The 14,316-nt window shown below is 35.4% G+C and overlaps 1 protein-coding gene across 1 annotated transcript; it reads right to left on the reverse strand.

Moving 5' to 3' along the window:
* Positions 1-9,842: 9,842 nt before the first annotated feature.
* On the reverse strand, positions 9,843-12,576 carry LOC132623676 (exocyst complex component EXO70C1). Its single transcript, XM_060338468.1, has one exon. It carries the CDS (start codon positions 12,148-12,150, stop codon positions 9,994-9,996), a length of 2,157 nt encoding a protein of 718 aa, XP_060194451.1. The 5' UTR covers positions 12,151-12,576; the 3' UTR covers positions 9,843-9,993.
* Positions 12,577-14,316: the final 1,740 nt, after the last annotated feature.

Below are 14,316 nucleotides of genomic sequence, written 5' to 3' on the forward strand. Positions count from 1 at the left end.
GATGGGTTCAAGTAAAAAAGTTATTAAAAAGGTGCAGCACGAGTATATAAAAATGCTATGCATCTGCGCGCGCACATATATATGGAGTATGTACAAAAATAAATACTGCATGTGTGAAAGTGTTTGTGTGCGTATATGTTTCAGCTTCTTATTTTCTCTCTTATAGCTTACTGTAAATGTTCTTTTGTAAAAGAAAAACAAAAGTCTCCTCTTTCTTCATAACTTGAAATCAATCCTCATCACTTGCTTAAATTTTCTCCGCGCACAAAAAAAGAAGGATGAGATTTCTCTAACTTATTGGCATAGCGACCCGAAGTGGGAGACTCACACAACGGGCTAATGGTAAAGCATGCCCTCGATAATTACATTAACAATCAACGTCTATTTTTAATTTAGATAAAGAAGAATAGCAAAATAAACTTTCACTTTTGAAAGAGAAAAGACATCATTTGACCTCTGAACTTGGCACGAAAACTTAGTTTAGCAACTAAACTTAAGTTGTATTTATTTACCCCCTTAAAACCTTTCAAGTTAATTAAATACCCCCCTTAGTGGGTGACATGGCAAGAAAGTGTGATAACTTTCTCAAAAGCACGTGGAAGGGGGAAAAAAACACTAAAAATGATTCCAGTTGTACATATGTACTCTTCTAATTGGATGACAATTTATTATACTTAATTATACTTTTTTAATATTTTATTTTTCCTTTTTTATTCTTTTCTCTTTATTCTTCTTTCTCTCTTTTCTCTTTCTTATCCTCCACCACCACTACCATACCTTCCCCACCGGAATTTCACCGGAAAACATCTTGGTCGACAAATCAACCCAACTAAAAAATCCCATATTTGTCATCTTCACATTCCTTCATCACAAATTCTATACCCTTCTTCCTCACCCACAAATTCCAACCCAGGTATCATCACTACCGCCAACGAAGCTGCGATCACCCCACCCCCAACTAAACCCACCTTCTCCATTCCTTCTTCTGCACACAACCCCCCTCTCCCCCCCCCCCCCCACCCACCTCCAACCAAATCCACCTTCTTCTTGCTGCTCCCCCCACCTTACCCCCATGCCTCCACAACCCACCTTCTTCCTGCCCCCCTCTGCCCACGCCATTAAAATGATGCAAGATCTAATTTTTTGTTGCCAATACAACAACTATATCCAACGACATCTTTGATGCTTAGTTAGGCGGTTTTACACACACATAAAAAAAATGGGAAAGAAAAGATAAAAAAGTAAGTAGATGGGTTTGGCCGGAAATTTATTATGTAGGTGGCTGCTAGTAAATGCTTTTTCAGGTGAAGACATTATCAAATATCAATTTACGAAAATGAAAAATATGAAGTAGAAAGGAAATAAAAACAAATAAATTAAAATTGGAGCTCAGTTGGGTCATCTTCATCATTGTTTAAAAACAATGAAGAAATTGCACGAATTGCCCTTCAAATGGACCCCAGTTGGGTCATTTTCATCATTGTTTAAAAACAATGAAGAAATTGCACGAACTGCCCTTCAAATGGAATTCAAATGGACTGGTGTGTGGCCCGGGAGGGGGGGAGGGGGTTGAAGAAGAAGAAAGGTTGGTGGGTGGGGGCAGGTGGGTGGGAGTTAATGTTGAAAAAAATGTGATTTAGGAATTTAAATAATTGATTAGGAATTAATTAATGTGGAAATATGATAAATAAAAGAAAATCTCTGATAAAGATGGGATTTTTCAGTTGGGTTGATTTAAGGAGGTGGTGGTTATGGCGGTGGTGGAGGTCGTGATGGCGGCAGCGGTGGTGGTTGCTACAAGTGTGGTGAGGATGAGGAGAAAGAAGAAGAAAGAGAAAAGGGAAAGAATGAAGAAGAAAGAGAAAAAACTAAATAAATAAAAATAATTAAAAAATATTTAATGTCGTGGACCAATCACCAGGCAAGTGGTGAACACCACCCAGATCTCAACTGGTCCAGGCCACGTAAGGGGGTATTTAATTAACTTGAAAGTTGTTAAGGGGGGTAATAAATACAACTTAAGTTTAGTTGTTAAACTAAGTTTTCGTGTCAAGTTTAGGGGTCACATGATGTCTTTTCTCCTTTTGAAATTGAAGGCATAGTTTTTTCTTATCATAAAATCATGAGTAGTTAAGTATATGGTGTAGAGGCGGACCTACTCTCTGGGAGGGAAGAAATTGGCAAATAGTCAATTTTTGAATTATTAATCAAGTTTTAGCCATAATTTCAACATTATCCAGTGTCACGACCCAACCCCGTAGGCCGTGACTAGTGCCCGAGTTGAGCACCCAAACGTACCTATCCATATCGAATCACATACAAATAGCATATACGGCCATAAATACTATATGCCATCTCAAACTGTCTCAAACGCATTTCAACACAACCATATACATATATATATATATATATATCAAAAGCCGACAGGGCTATCAAATGGCACAACGGCCCCAAAACATATACGAATGCACGCCGACAAGGCTGCCATAGCGAATCGGATCATACAAACACATCTGAACAGAAGTAGGCACACACACCCACAAATACGTCTATAGACCTCTAAACAGACCAACAGAAACATATGGCGGGACAGGGCCCCGCCGTACCCCTGATCAAATATATACATATGTAACAAACTAAGATATATACCAAAAGGTAGGCTCCAAAATGAAAAGAGCACTCCGAACTGCAGAAGGGAGATGTCCTAAACTGGTGGATCACCAAACTGTGTGTCTGTACTTGCGGGCATGAAACGCAGCCCCCCCCCCCCCCCGAAGAAAAGGGGTCAGTACGAACTATGTACTGAGTATGCAAAGCAGAAGATACAGAAAACAAATCGGAGACATAAACGAAATAGAAGTACCGAACATAAGTACAAATCCAACATATCAAAATGTTTAGTTTAAAAATATAAGTCATGCATAAGGTACAGAAGAATATGGTCGCCCGCCCGTCAATGGCGCCATAACACAACATAACACCAGAAAGATTTCAAATCTCCATACCCCCGTCACATATCATAGCACAGCATAACGCCATACACAGCATAACACCATACACAGCATAACACCAAATATAAGTGGAACCCGACCCTCTGGCGAGTAGCTCGGTGAACCATAAACACAGCATAACTCCGGAGTATATCAAGTGCGCACGACAACAGAACCGGCCCGGGACTCGGCGAAAGGGATAACAGAATGCACGAGTAGAGTCGTGAGTAGTCATATGCATAAAATCATTACCATGAACTCAAACATAGGTAAAACGATCATACTTGAAAATCGAAATAATAGTCATAACGAATTATTTCAAAAGTTCCCGAATTACATAAAGGAAAGTCGCGGGACCCACGGACGGGTATTGACCCGAGTCGGGCCCGCCTATGGAAAACATACTCATTATACATCATGCAAACTCCTATAAAAATATTGAAACAATCTGAGCCTTTATGCGAAAGATATGGCTTCGAAAATTTCCAAATTCCTTAAAGTGAAACCTTTCTATGCAAAGTTCAGAAAGTGATTATTTCAAAGACATAATGGTTCATATTTCATCAAATCATACATAAGAGTGCCAAGGAATGTATAAGGATCATAACATGCTCGGATTTCGAATCTTAGAATTTTCCTCAAGGCTTATAATCTAGCCTATTGAAAACTAAAGCATGCCAAAAGAAAGAAGGATTGGGCTTTACATACCTCGTACGCACTCCAAGTTAGCCAATCTAAAGTTAATCCCAATCTACGCCTCGGGCTCCCCAAGGTCTACAAATATGCCAACGAATATCCAATATTAAACGTAGACACTTAAGCAATTTATTTCAAACTAACACTAAATTCTACAGAAAATTCGGCAGCATTTCCCCTGTAAATAGGCCAACCCGAGAATTTAACTCGTCCAAAATCAACAACAACAACAATAACCAACCTAGCAACTCCAATAACCAATCCGAAAGACAATATAGCAATAGTAACTCTCTTTTCCATCATTCGACAACATTCATAATATTCGTTTCGACGGCTTACACTCAAGCCACATTATCGCTCATTCATCCAATGATCAACCCGAATCCTTACCATCAATATTCAAGGACATTCTAAACAATTCACATAATATTTCCAACAACCGCACAATTTTTTTCCAAGTTGGCCGAAAACAGTCCCCAACCGAGAACAACCCCTTTTAACACATTCCTCATTTTCAAATCATGATTTGTATCGACAATTCACAATATAACGATATCATTTTCATGGATATACAAATTACGTCAAACGCACAATAAGCCTCAAATCAGTCCGCAACAATTCACCATATCATTTTGGGACATTAAACTCTCATTTTCAACACAAAAGTCATCACAACAACCATTAAAACGCTAAGCGACATTAGTGTGTTCTTTGGCATATAGCATGACCCATATTCATCTATCACTACACATATACATATATTGATGATTCTTAGCCATCCTACACACTACAACAATTTAACATGCTACATGGAATTTATTCAACAACCCAATCACAATACCCATTTACACGGCTAGCACACCCATCACACAACCCACTTCCAACATACTATATTTCATGATTTTCATCCATATTAACATACTACAATATGCATAAAACATTTATAACCCATAAAACAATATCAAAACTCACCTTTCTTCTTCAATCCACAAGAAGGCTAGGGTTTGCAAATGGCCACAACGAATAGTTGGATGACCCGAATAACACTTCCACGCTACTTAGGGTCCTCAAAATAGTTGATTTGCACCAAGGAATTAATTTTGGAAGGGCTAGAAATGATCTTGATTTTTTTTCTCCTCTTGGCCGAGAATGGTGGAGTTTTTCACCTTCTTGATATATTTTTTTGTCTAAGTGTGGAATGGTAAGAAGATGACTTGAGGTCATCTTTTTAAGTTACCACAATATTTATCCATGTGTCCCATGGCCCACACATGTGTTGGACCAATTAAAATTGGCCACAACAATGTGTGGGACCATTCCAAGGACCACACGGCCAAGGCCTTATTTTGTGCAAGATTTTTAATTCCAAATTTATGAATTGTGGTCCCAATTTTTCCTAAGTGTTCAATGCCAACAATTCCATATATAATTTATGTCTCGAAATAAAATCGAAAGTCAAAAGTCCCGTCTTCAAATCCCGAAATAGTCTTGGCCCTAAATTATCATAATTAATCCGGGTTGTCCCAATGTATAAAAACACGGGACATAACATCCAGTGTCTAGCTATTTTTTAAATGTAGAAAAGAATATTTGGACAAAACCTACTTTTTTCTAAAGCGATAAAAACTTTTATAATGTGTTGGAGTTCAAACCTTTTACAAGTGAACCTAAACAACACTATATTTAAATTAGATATTCCCCAAATGTGAAAACTCCACGATAAAGTTCGAAATTTCCATATAGGTGAAACTTCAATAATGTTAAAAGGTGAAACTCCATCACATTATGCTAGAGTCGCAACCCAATATTTTGGAAAAAGATCTCTACTGCAGTTTTTATAGCAAGGCTAGTCAGTATTTGATCTCTCCGTATTTTATTTTAGATTGATAATTTGTGGGCTGACCACTTACATGCGCGCCTCTCATTATTTGAGATAATATCTCACATGTTCGATCTTTCACAAGTCACTCAACTTTATTTTCTAACTCAAAATCAACTCAATTAAGGTGGTTCACTCATATAGTCACGTAATTTTATTTTCTAACCCAAAAATCATTCAAGATATTTCACATAGAAAGTTATCCATATTATTAAGCGATTGTTTCATTAAATTTTGCTGACATAATTTTTTTACTTAAAGCCAAACTTTTAAGAAATAAAAAAGATACACATTTTAAAATAAAAATTGCCCCACCCAACTTGACTGGACGTGCTAAAAATATATTGACCAAAAGCCAACAGATTTTTTTTTTTATATAAGTTGACAAAATATATATTGAAAATTCAATATCTTAATTCACCGGTTGCATGCGAAATCGCCAGCCTTGCGGTACCAAGATACAGGCCGGATAGTCTCCCTGCCCGTCCCAGTTAGCCCAGAATCCGAAGAAATCATCATTGCCTCTATTATTATTACTAGTATCTCGACACGTGCGTTGCACGTTTATTCCAAATCAAGTAGTATGTACGTTATTTTGTCGAGTAATTTCAATGTATTAAAGTAAATCTTTGACTAAATAATTATACATGAATTTTTTTTTATTAGATTGTTGAGAAATATATGAACGAAGAAGAAAACATATATTTTGAGGCTTGTAACATGTACAAAACGTTTTAAATCTTTATACTAAAAAAAATAAAGGCCTTTATATCATACCTCAAAATAATAAAAATTTCAAATATAGATATACTTCCTAATAAAGGCCTTTATATCATACCTCAACTTAAAAGTAATTTTTCACATTATTTCTTGCATGTATCTACAATATTTATATTAGTTAATAGATTTCAATTTAGCAATGGAACAACAAAGTTAATTATAACATTAATTAATTTATTCCTAAACACAACAACCATGCATTTGAAAATTATCACAAGGTAGGTCATTTATCCTAAAGCTTATGAGATCAGTATTCATAAAAAGAAATATACATATTATAAATAAGTGAAGGTAAGAAAGTAAAATAATCGATTTTATTATCACTTTCTCCTTTATCCAGCACTTAAACTTTGATTTCATCTCTTTGCGTGCGCGAGATTCATACGTTAATGTCAAATGCTCTATCCAAGTCAATTCTTGCACTTTTGAATCCGAATTTGTTACTTCTCAATTCTAAGGAGATGCACTCTCTATAAAGAAAATAATGTAGTAATAAGCGCTCTTAACTACATGCTCCTTTTAGAGAAATATGATACGCTTCTTTTATTGAAAAAAATAACGAAGAACAACATATCACACTTGTCTCCGGCTCTGCAAAGAATTTGTAATATCAATAATAAAAATTGTAACACTTTGAAGAGAAGTATATTTTTCAAACTTCAAACAACACTTGACTTCACTTTGTACGGGTTAATGGGTTTTTTCAAATTAAATAAGGTATTTAGGTTATAAGGAGGATATTTAGGTAATTCAATTTTTCAATTTTGGGATTAACATTTTAGTATAAAATATAGATATATACAGAAACTTGTAACGGTGAATCAAAAGATGATTTTTAAGCAAGTGAAAGGTGATACAAACTCGATTAATTGTACATCACTAGAAATTAAAACAGTGCCCAAAGTAGAAAAAAATACTACTACAAATACTACTACTAAAGAAATGTCTTTTTTTCTTTCTTTTTGGTTTAAATTTTGATTGTCTCTCTTCGTAAGTTCAGACGATATCTAATCACTTGTACCTCAACAATATTCAAATCACTATATAGATGACGATTCACATTGATTATTCACATAAACTTGCATTTTATTCTTTTAAGTATAATTATTTACTCAAAATTTTACTTTAATGACAATGATATACTATTAGTTTGCAATATTGTGTATTACAAGACTCGAGGAGGGAGCATGAAAGAGATAACTTCTCTACAAGATGCATAATTTTGAAATCAAAACCACCTACCTTAATAAAGTTGCAGTACATGAAGAGCAAATTATCTCATTTGATATTACAATCACAAGTGACACATGTTTTAAAATAGCGACAAGTAACATAATCAGAGACATAGACAAAATAAAGCAACTCTTTATGTAGAGCAGGTTTGGAGAAGGCGTCTAACATCAACAATTCGTGACAAACACGATAAGCAAAGGCATGAAAACCTATCAAGTCACTAAAATGAGGCTACACAATCTATTAACCGTAAATGGTAAAGATACAAAATCTATGAATTGTTAAAGGCATGAAGGTTAGAACATAAATAAAAGATCTGTTAAGCTATTAAAAACAAACAATTGTGAAGTCAAGTTACCTACAAAAAACCTTTGCTTAAAAAAATATGAATTTTCAAAGGTTCATACCAAAAATAAACAAAATTATGCGAACAAATAAAAGCATCGAAAAAGATTTACTACAAAATCAAAGGAACTAAACAAAGATACTGAAAAGATATTAGATCATCAAAGAAAATTATGATATTTTCAAATGTATCATAATAAGCAATACATTGGTACTAAAAATATATGCCAAATTAAATAGGCAGGTGGGAATTTAAGTCATGGAAAGAAAATTTACAAGTATTATGCAACATTTTCTTTTTCAATATTTTTGTAAGTTTGCCATATATGTTTGTTAGAGAAGATGGTTTACAGCCAGACAGCTTTTGGATAATAGGATTAATGGTTTGATCTCCAAGCGGTAATAATTGGCAATTAAAGGAACTCAAAAAGAAGGTAGGTGTCTTTCCCGAAGGATCACATCCGTTGGTTTGGAGTTGTTTCTGGCGCATCATTTTTTCCCCAATAGTCAACTTATTAAGAAGGGTATTTAGGTAATTTAACTTTTAAGTTTTTGAGTTCATGCTTTTAATATAATATAGATATAGATTATTATGGATCAAAACGGAGAAAATGAAACAAACAGAGACAGAGATAAATAGAGTTCTGGCTGTAGCAGTTGATGTGGAAGCTGAAAAATATAGTACGTGGTACGTTTTCCACGTTCAATGATTCAGAAATTTCCTGGAAATTTGTATGAATTTAATGTTGATTATCACAGCACCAACCATAACAGAGCACAACTAGAACAAAATTCAGACAAAATATAAGGAATTGGGGAAAAGGGGTGTACTAACTTGATATAGTTCTTAAAATTTTGCCTGAAAAAATTACTTAAATAGGTTGGGTGATTTTTTAAGTGAAATACTAATAATTGAGTGACTTCTGAGTTAGAAAACAATATTGAATGACTTTCTGAGGGAATTATCCTTAGTTGAGTGACTTTTGGGTTACAAAACAAAGTTGACTTGCTGAGTGAACTACCATTAGTTGAGTGACTATCTAAGGTATTATGGCTTGATCATTTAGTATTAGCAATTGTTTATCTAAGATTAATAGAGGACTTTTTTCACCTTGATAGATATTTTTGTATTCCGATCCTTTGGAGTAGTATTTGTCTTTCTACTTTTTTTTCCCTTTTTCCTCTTTACTTTCAACAAAAAGGAATGATTCTTCAATTAGTACTATTCAATGAAATAAAACTGGACTTTTTTGCTAAGTCAATGAACTATATATATATATATATATAAAAGGGCAGCTCGGCGCAAGTAAACGAACTATATATATATATATATGCGGTATATATTAGTATGTCATCTAATTACTGTTTTGACAGTTCAAAAAGGACACGTTGAGTAATGGTTCAGCATGTAATTGTAGAATATTTCCCTTTGAAGCATTTTTTTTTAATTTCATATAATGGGTTCTAGTGAATTGTTGAAACAAATGCGATTCAGATACATAAACATATTATGTACAAAAATATACTGCATGTCACATGTGTGGGTGCTAGAATGTGTGTGCGTGTAATTCAGGTTTTTTTTATTCTTCTATACAAAGACAAAATCAAATTTATTTTGGTATAGATAAAATGAACCCTTCACTTTTTGAAATTAAAGGTCACTGGCATTAATTTTTTGTCATAAAATCTTGAATATCTTATCTGGTGCAGTAAATTAGTACGGAGTAATTCCTTTTCCTTTGCTATGCTTATGTGAGAAGGTGGTGAACTTGGGAACTTTTGCAAGTACTGTATATTGGATTGCCTCATCATTCTAACGTATAGCAGTGGTCCCTGTAAAGTCTGGCAATATATAAAACTTGAAAGTACTAAAGGCAAGTAAATTCGGTACATGACAGACATGAATCAAAGAATTGAAGTCTAAAAAGTTAATTAATTGATCGTGAAAAGTACTGTATACCACTACAAACATGAACAATAACAAAATAGAAAAAAGTTACAACACAAAACGGACAAAAAGAACGTTATTGATCATCAACTGATCTGTCTCTCTGATTATTAAGATTAAGATTACAATTTCTTCCTCCCCCATGGCGTGGCATTTCCATCGAATAGCTCATCAATGTGTGTTTCAATATCTTCAGGTTGGAACTTTACATACTTCTCTGTCTGCCTTCCTGGAGTAAATGTTTGACTAAACCTTCCCAAGAATGACCTGTACGCTGGTATCACCATGTTCGATATCGAAACTCTCAGCTCCGACTGCAGTTGCTCGTCGCTAATCACCCAACTGCTCTGCGTCTTGTGTATCTCGTCAAACAATGCATTGAAACTCTTGAACCTCTCTTTCAATATTGGTTTATTCACTTTCCCATTCACATTCAATCCCTCATGGTTTAAACATTGCAACAGTTTCCCCCACGTTTCTCTTTGGTAATTCTTGTGGTACTGTCTTAGGTCTGAAGATCGCTTTCTGTACCACTGATCCCCCATCAGACTATTGATCTCCGGAGATCCCTTTATTTTTTGCAAGATGTATCGCCCATTGTTCATCATGAATATTGAGCTGAGTGAAGTGTCTTTGTAAAGCCTTGATTTTGCCTCCAGATTTGCATCCAATAGATCCATAACTTTGATCATGTGTGTCTCGAAGGGTGATAGCTTATTTGATGATGGATGATGATCATTCTGAGCAGCTTGTGGATTTTGGCAGTCGAAGTCCGATCCAGTGGTTGAATCAGCTCTCTCTATCATTTGATGTTCTCTAAAGACCTGCTCTAAGGTGTCTCGGTACTCGGCTACATATTTCAGATAATTCATGATGTAGCGAGTTAAAGGATGAACTGCACCACCTGGAACCGGGGTCTTGTTTGAGTCCGCCTGGATTGAGTTTTCAAGCTCGGAAAAGATTGAAACCATGGATTCTCCTAAACGGCTCCGAGTCAATGTAGCTTCAGCCTTGAGTTCATCAGCATAAGAAACGGGAAATATTTTATCCACCAGGGGAAGAAAATCGCGCAAAGTCTCGTATATGTCGAGAAACTTGAAGAGTTTTTCAGCAGCGCGCTTTGTCATGGAAACAGCTTCAGCGAAATTAAGGAGTTGGATCGTCATACCTCGAGACAAATTGCTGAGGATGTTCTCCGCAATTGATGGTTGATCCGCAAACACGGCATCAGCGAGCTTACGTTCGCTGGAGAAGAGCACATTAGTGCAGTGCCTGAATGTTACAATCCAAGCAGTAACCTCTCTCTCCAATGAATCCCAATTCATCTTTTGTACATCATCGATGCTATATTTTTCAAAACCAAGCTTATGCAAGCTTTCCTCCAATGCTTTCCTCCGTGCTATGAAATAGACCTGACAGCACTCAGATTCATAGCCTCCTGCAATCAAGGCTTTGGAAAAATTATTCAAGGTCGTTACGATTTCTTCAGAGTAGCCTGGAAATTTATTTTCTTCAGTAGGTGCCGCCGATTCAGGAATAGAGCCTCCTTGTTCTGCATCTGCATTAGTTGCTTCTTTATTAGGCTTGGCAGAAGGAGTTTCGATATCTGCATCAGGATTAATCTTGTAATCGTAGAGGATCGACTTGAATTCCTCCTCTATGTAGGACATTGCGCGTTGAAGAACACCATCAACGCGGCTGATTGAATAAGCATATTTGTACTCTGAAGAGAATTGACAGAGATAGGTCAATAGCTTGGAGATTCGATCTACAATATCCAAGAATGATGTGGCTACCTCCTGAGGGAGCTGGCTCCATTTGATCGGTGCATCGCCACCATCATAATCATCAATCTTGGCCTCAACAAGAACAGCAAATTGTTCCACAAACACAGGAACATCAGGAGGTTTAGATTCATCATTATCCCCTTTTAAGTTTGACGAATCAGAGATAAATTGATCGATTTCTTCGGAAACCTTTTCGAGATCAGGAGGCAAAGGAGAAGAATCTTCAGCCTTGGCCTCATCTTCATCATTTTTTTCGATGTCATCTGTCTTGGCACCATCAACATCTGTTGTTTTGATGACACCAACGTCAGTTGGCAGTTCTTCAACAATCTCTGCTTCTGAAGACTTTGACGATTCATCGGCGGGAGAAGGATTAATTTCAGTTTCATCTTTCAAAGGTAACGGTTCTGGAATTTCTGGCTGTTTGTCATTGGAATTATTGTCATTGGATTTTGTTTGATCAGAAGTTTGTGTTACTTTCTCTGCATCCATGACTGTGTGTGACTAACTCAAATGTGTTTAAATTGTCTACTCAAACAAAATAGATTGGAAGAAAATCAGATCAGGAAAGGGGAATTTTTAGGATTGTTTAATTTTGCGCAATGGTAAGAGCTGCTAAGACGAAGAAAACATGCAAAGAGAGAGCTGTCTAGGAAAATTGACCTTTCATTTTTTTCATTTTCTTGATCCGCAAAAACTGTAAACTAATTGTGAGATGCTATTAAATTTTTTGGGATATTGAAAGAAATGTTCATATTGTCTAAGTGTTGTGAGAGATTGGATTGGAGATGCAGCGAGCAAATCGACGAGAACTATTAAGTGTGCGGTCAAAACTGAATACAGATGGGTGAGAGAATTGAAGGCAAGATTAATTAGTAGTTAGTTACATAAAAGAGCTTTAACTTCCACTGTTCTCCACGTCTCTCTTAACTAATATTCTAATTGCCATAAACTTGCACGAATAAAGGAGGGCCTCTACTACTGACCATGTCCTTTGGATCTAGTCTTAACTTCTCCAAAATAATATTCCATATTGATCTAATTATTTATACTCTCCCCACAAAATTGATAGAGTATTACATTTTGCTAATATGATATGTTTCAGTTTCAACACTTTCGTTTTAGCAAGAATAGTTGATTCCAAGTGGCTGGGCATTAAGACTAAATTGATTAAGTGGAAATATATAATAGTATTGCTTTTGAAATAAACAAAAAGGGCAAGTATTTGATTTTTATGAAATAAGTAAGTAGAAGCTTAAGGAGCATTTGTTATTACATCTTTGAATTTTCTATATTGGTACAGTAACTTCCATTTTATTAAGATCAATCATTTGATAAATTTGAGGGGAAAAAATGAATGTGTGCAACTTAAATTTCTAATTTGATACACTAGAAAAGGAGGCTCGACCTATAGGGAGAGTGGTGGGCAGGGATTCTCTACAATGACACTATTGTAGACCAATTGAAAAAAAGGAATCACTTCCTATGGACTTGTTGAGAATGATTCTGATCTAGATCATGGCCTATTAGAAGTAGAAGACGCTCTGCTGGGATTTTTACGGATAGAAAAAAATGGCAGTCAGTTTGATAATGATCGTGTGACAAATTTTTAATTTGATACACTATCTTAAGCATGAATCATGTAATTCAAAGAGTTCTATGAAATGTTACGACTTCCAACTAGTAATCTATTGGCGCCTATATGTACGATGAAGAAGCAAAATATTGGGACATGATACTGGCAATTTGCAAATTCATATAAATAAAAAAACTATACAAATAATTGGAGTTTGGAGAAATAGTAAGACCACACTGCTTTTCCTTTCGAGCCGATGGTCTATCGAAACCACCTCTCCATCCTATAAAAGTAGAGGTAAGATCTGCGTATATCTTACCCTCTATAGACCCCACTGAATATGTTATTTTTTGTTGTTATAGTAAGATCACATTTGTGGGATTAAGGCCAAAGTGATTGTGACTTGTTAGAGTAAACACACTTTCAAAGACATTATATTGTCACAAAATTCGAAAATCAAAATGATCTGTTATAGATACAATATCTATCCGTCTGAATCAATTAATTAAGGAACTAATTGACTTGTAACACACGCACACCACCATAAAGCAAATTGTTATATAATTGGGGTAAAGTCATACTTGATGATATATTGTAACTATCCCACATCTTGAAAAAAAAAAAAATTATGATCAATATAAAATAGGCACAAAAGAGTGTAGACCTGAGATATTGATAGTCACACATCTCAATCTCCTCCTTTTCTTTCTCCAAATAGTTTTGTTGGTTAAACTTTTTTATATGACATCTGCTTGTTCAATTTATTTTTCTAAAATAGTCTTTTCCCAAGAAGCTAAATGAAAAGTATATGGCCATTTTCATTTGGTTTAGTCGTTTTCGGAATGCTATGTCACTGTTATGAAACAAATGATTTTGGGAACAATGTTAGATTTAGGGAAGATTTGATGTCTGAACACGATCACTTTTGAAAAAACTGGCAAAAAAAAAAAAGGGATTGGGTTATAACTCCTTCGGTATTTGCTTGGATCAAGATGAGCAGGCTAATTAGAATTGGGCAATTCGCATCTTTGGGGGTAGTCTTAATTTTTCAAAACTACTTCCACATGAGACGTAAAAAGGGG

The sequence above is a fragment of the Lycium barbarum genome, chromosome 12 (assembly GCF_019175385.1).
Source record: "Lycium barbarum isolate Lr01 chromosome 12, ASM1917538v2, whole genome shotgun sequence".
NCBI lineage: Eukaryota > Viridiplantae > Streptophyta > Magnoliopsida > Solanales > Solanaceae > Lycium > Lycium barbarum.

Bases quoted from the DNA above. Each gene is read 5' to 3' on its own strand.
- LOC132623676 (XM_060338468.1), bottom strand. From the start codon at position 12,150: ATGGATGCAGAGAAAGTAACACAAACTTCTGATCAAACAAAATCCAAT.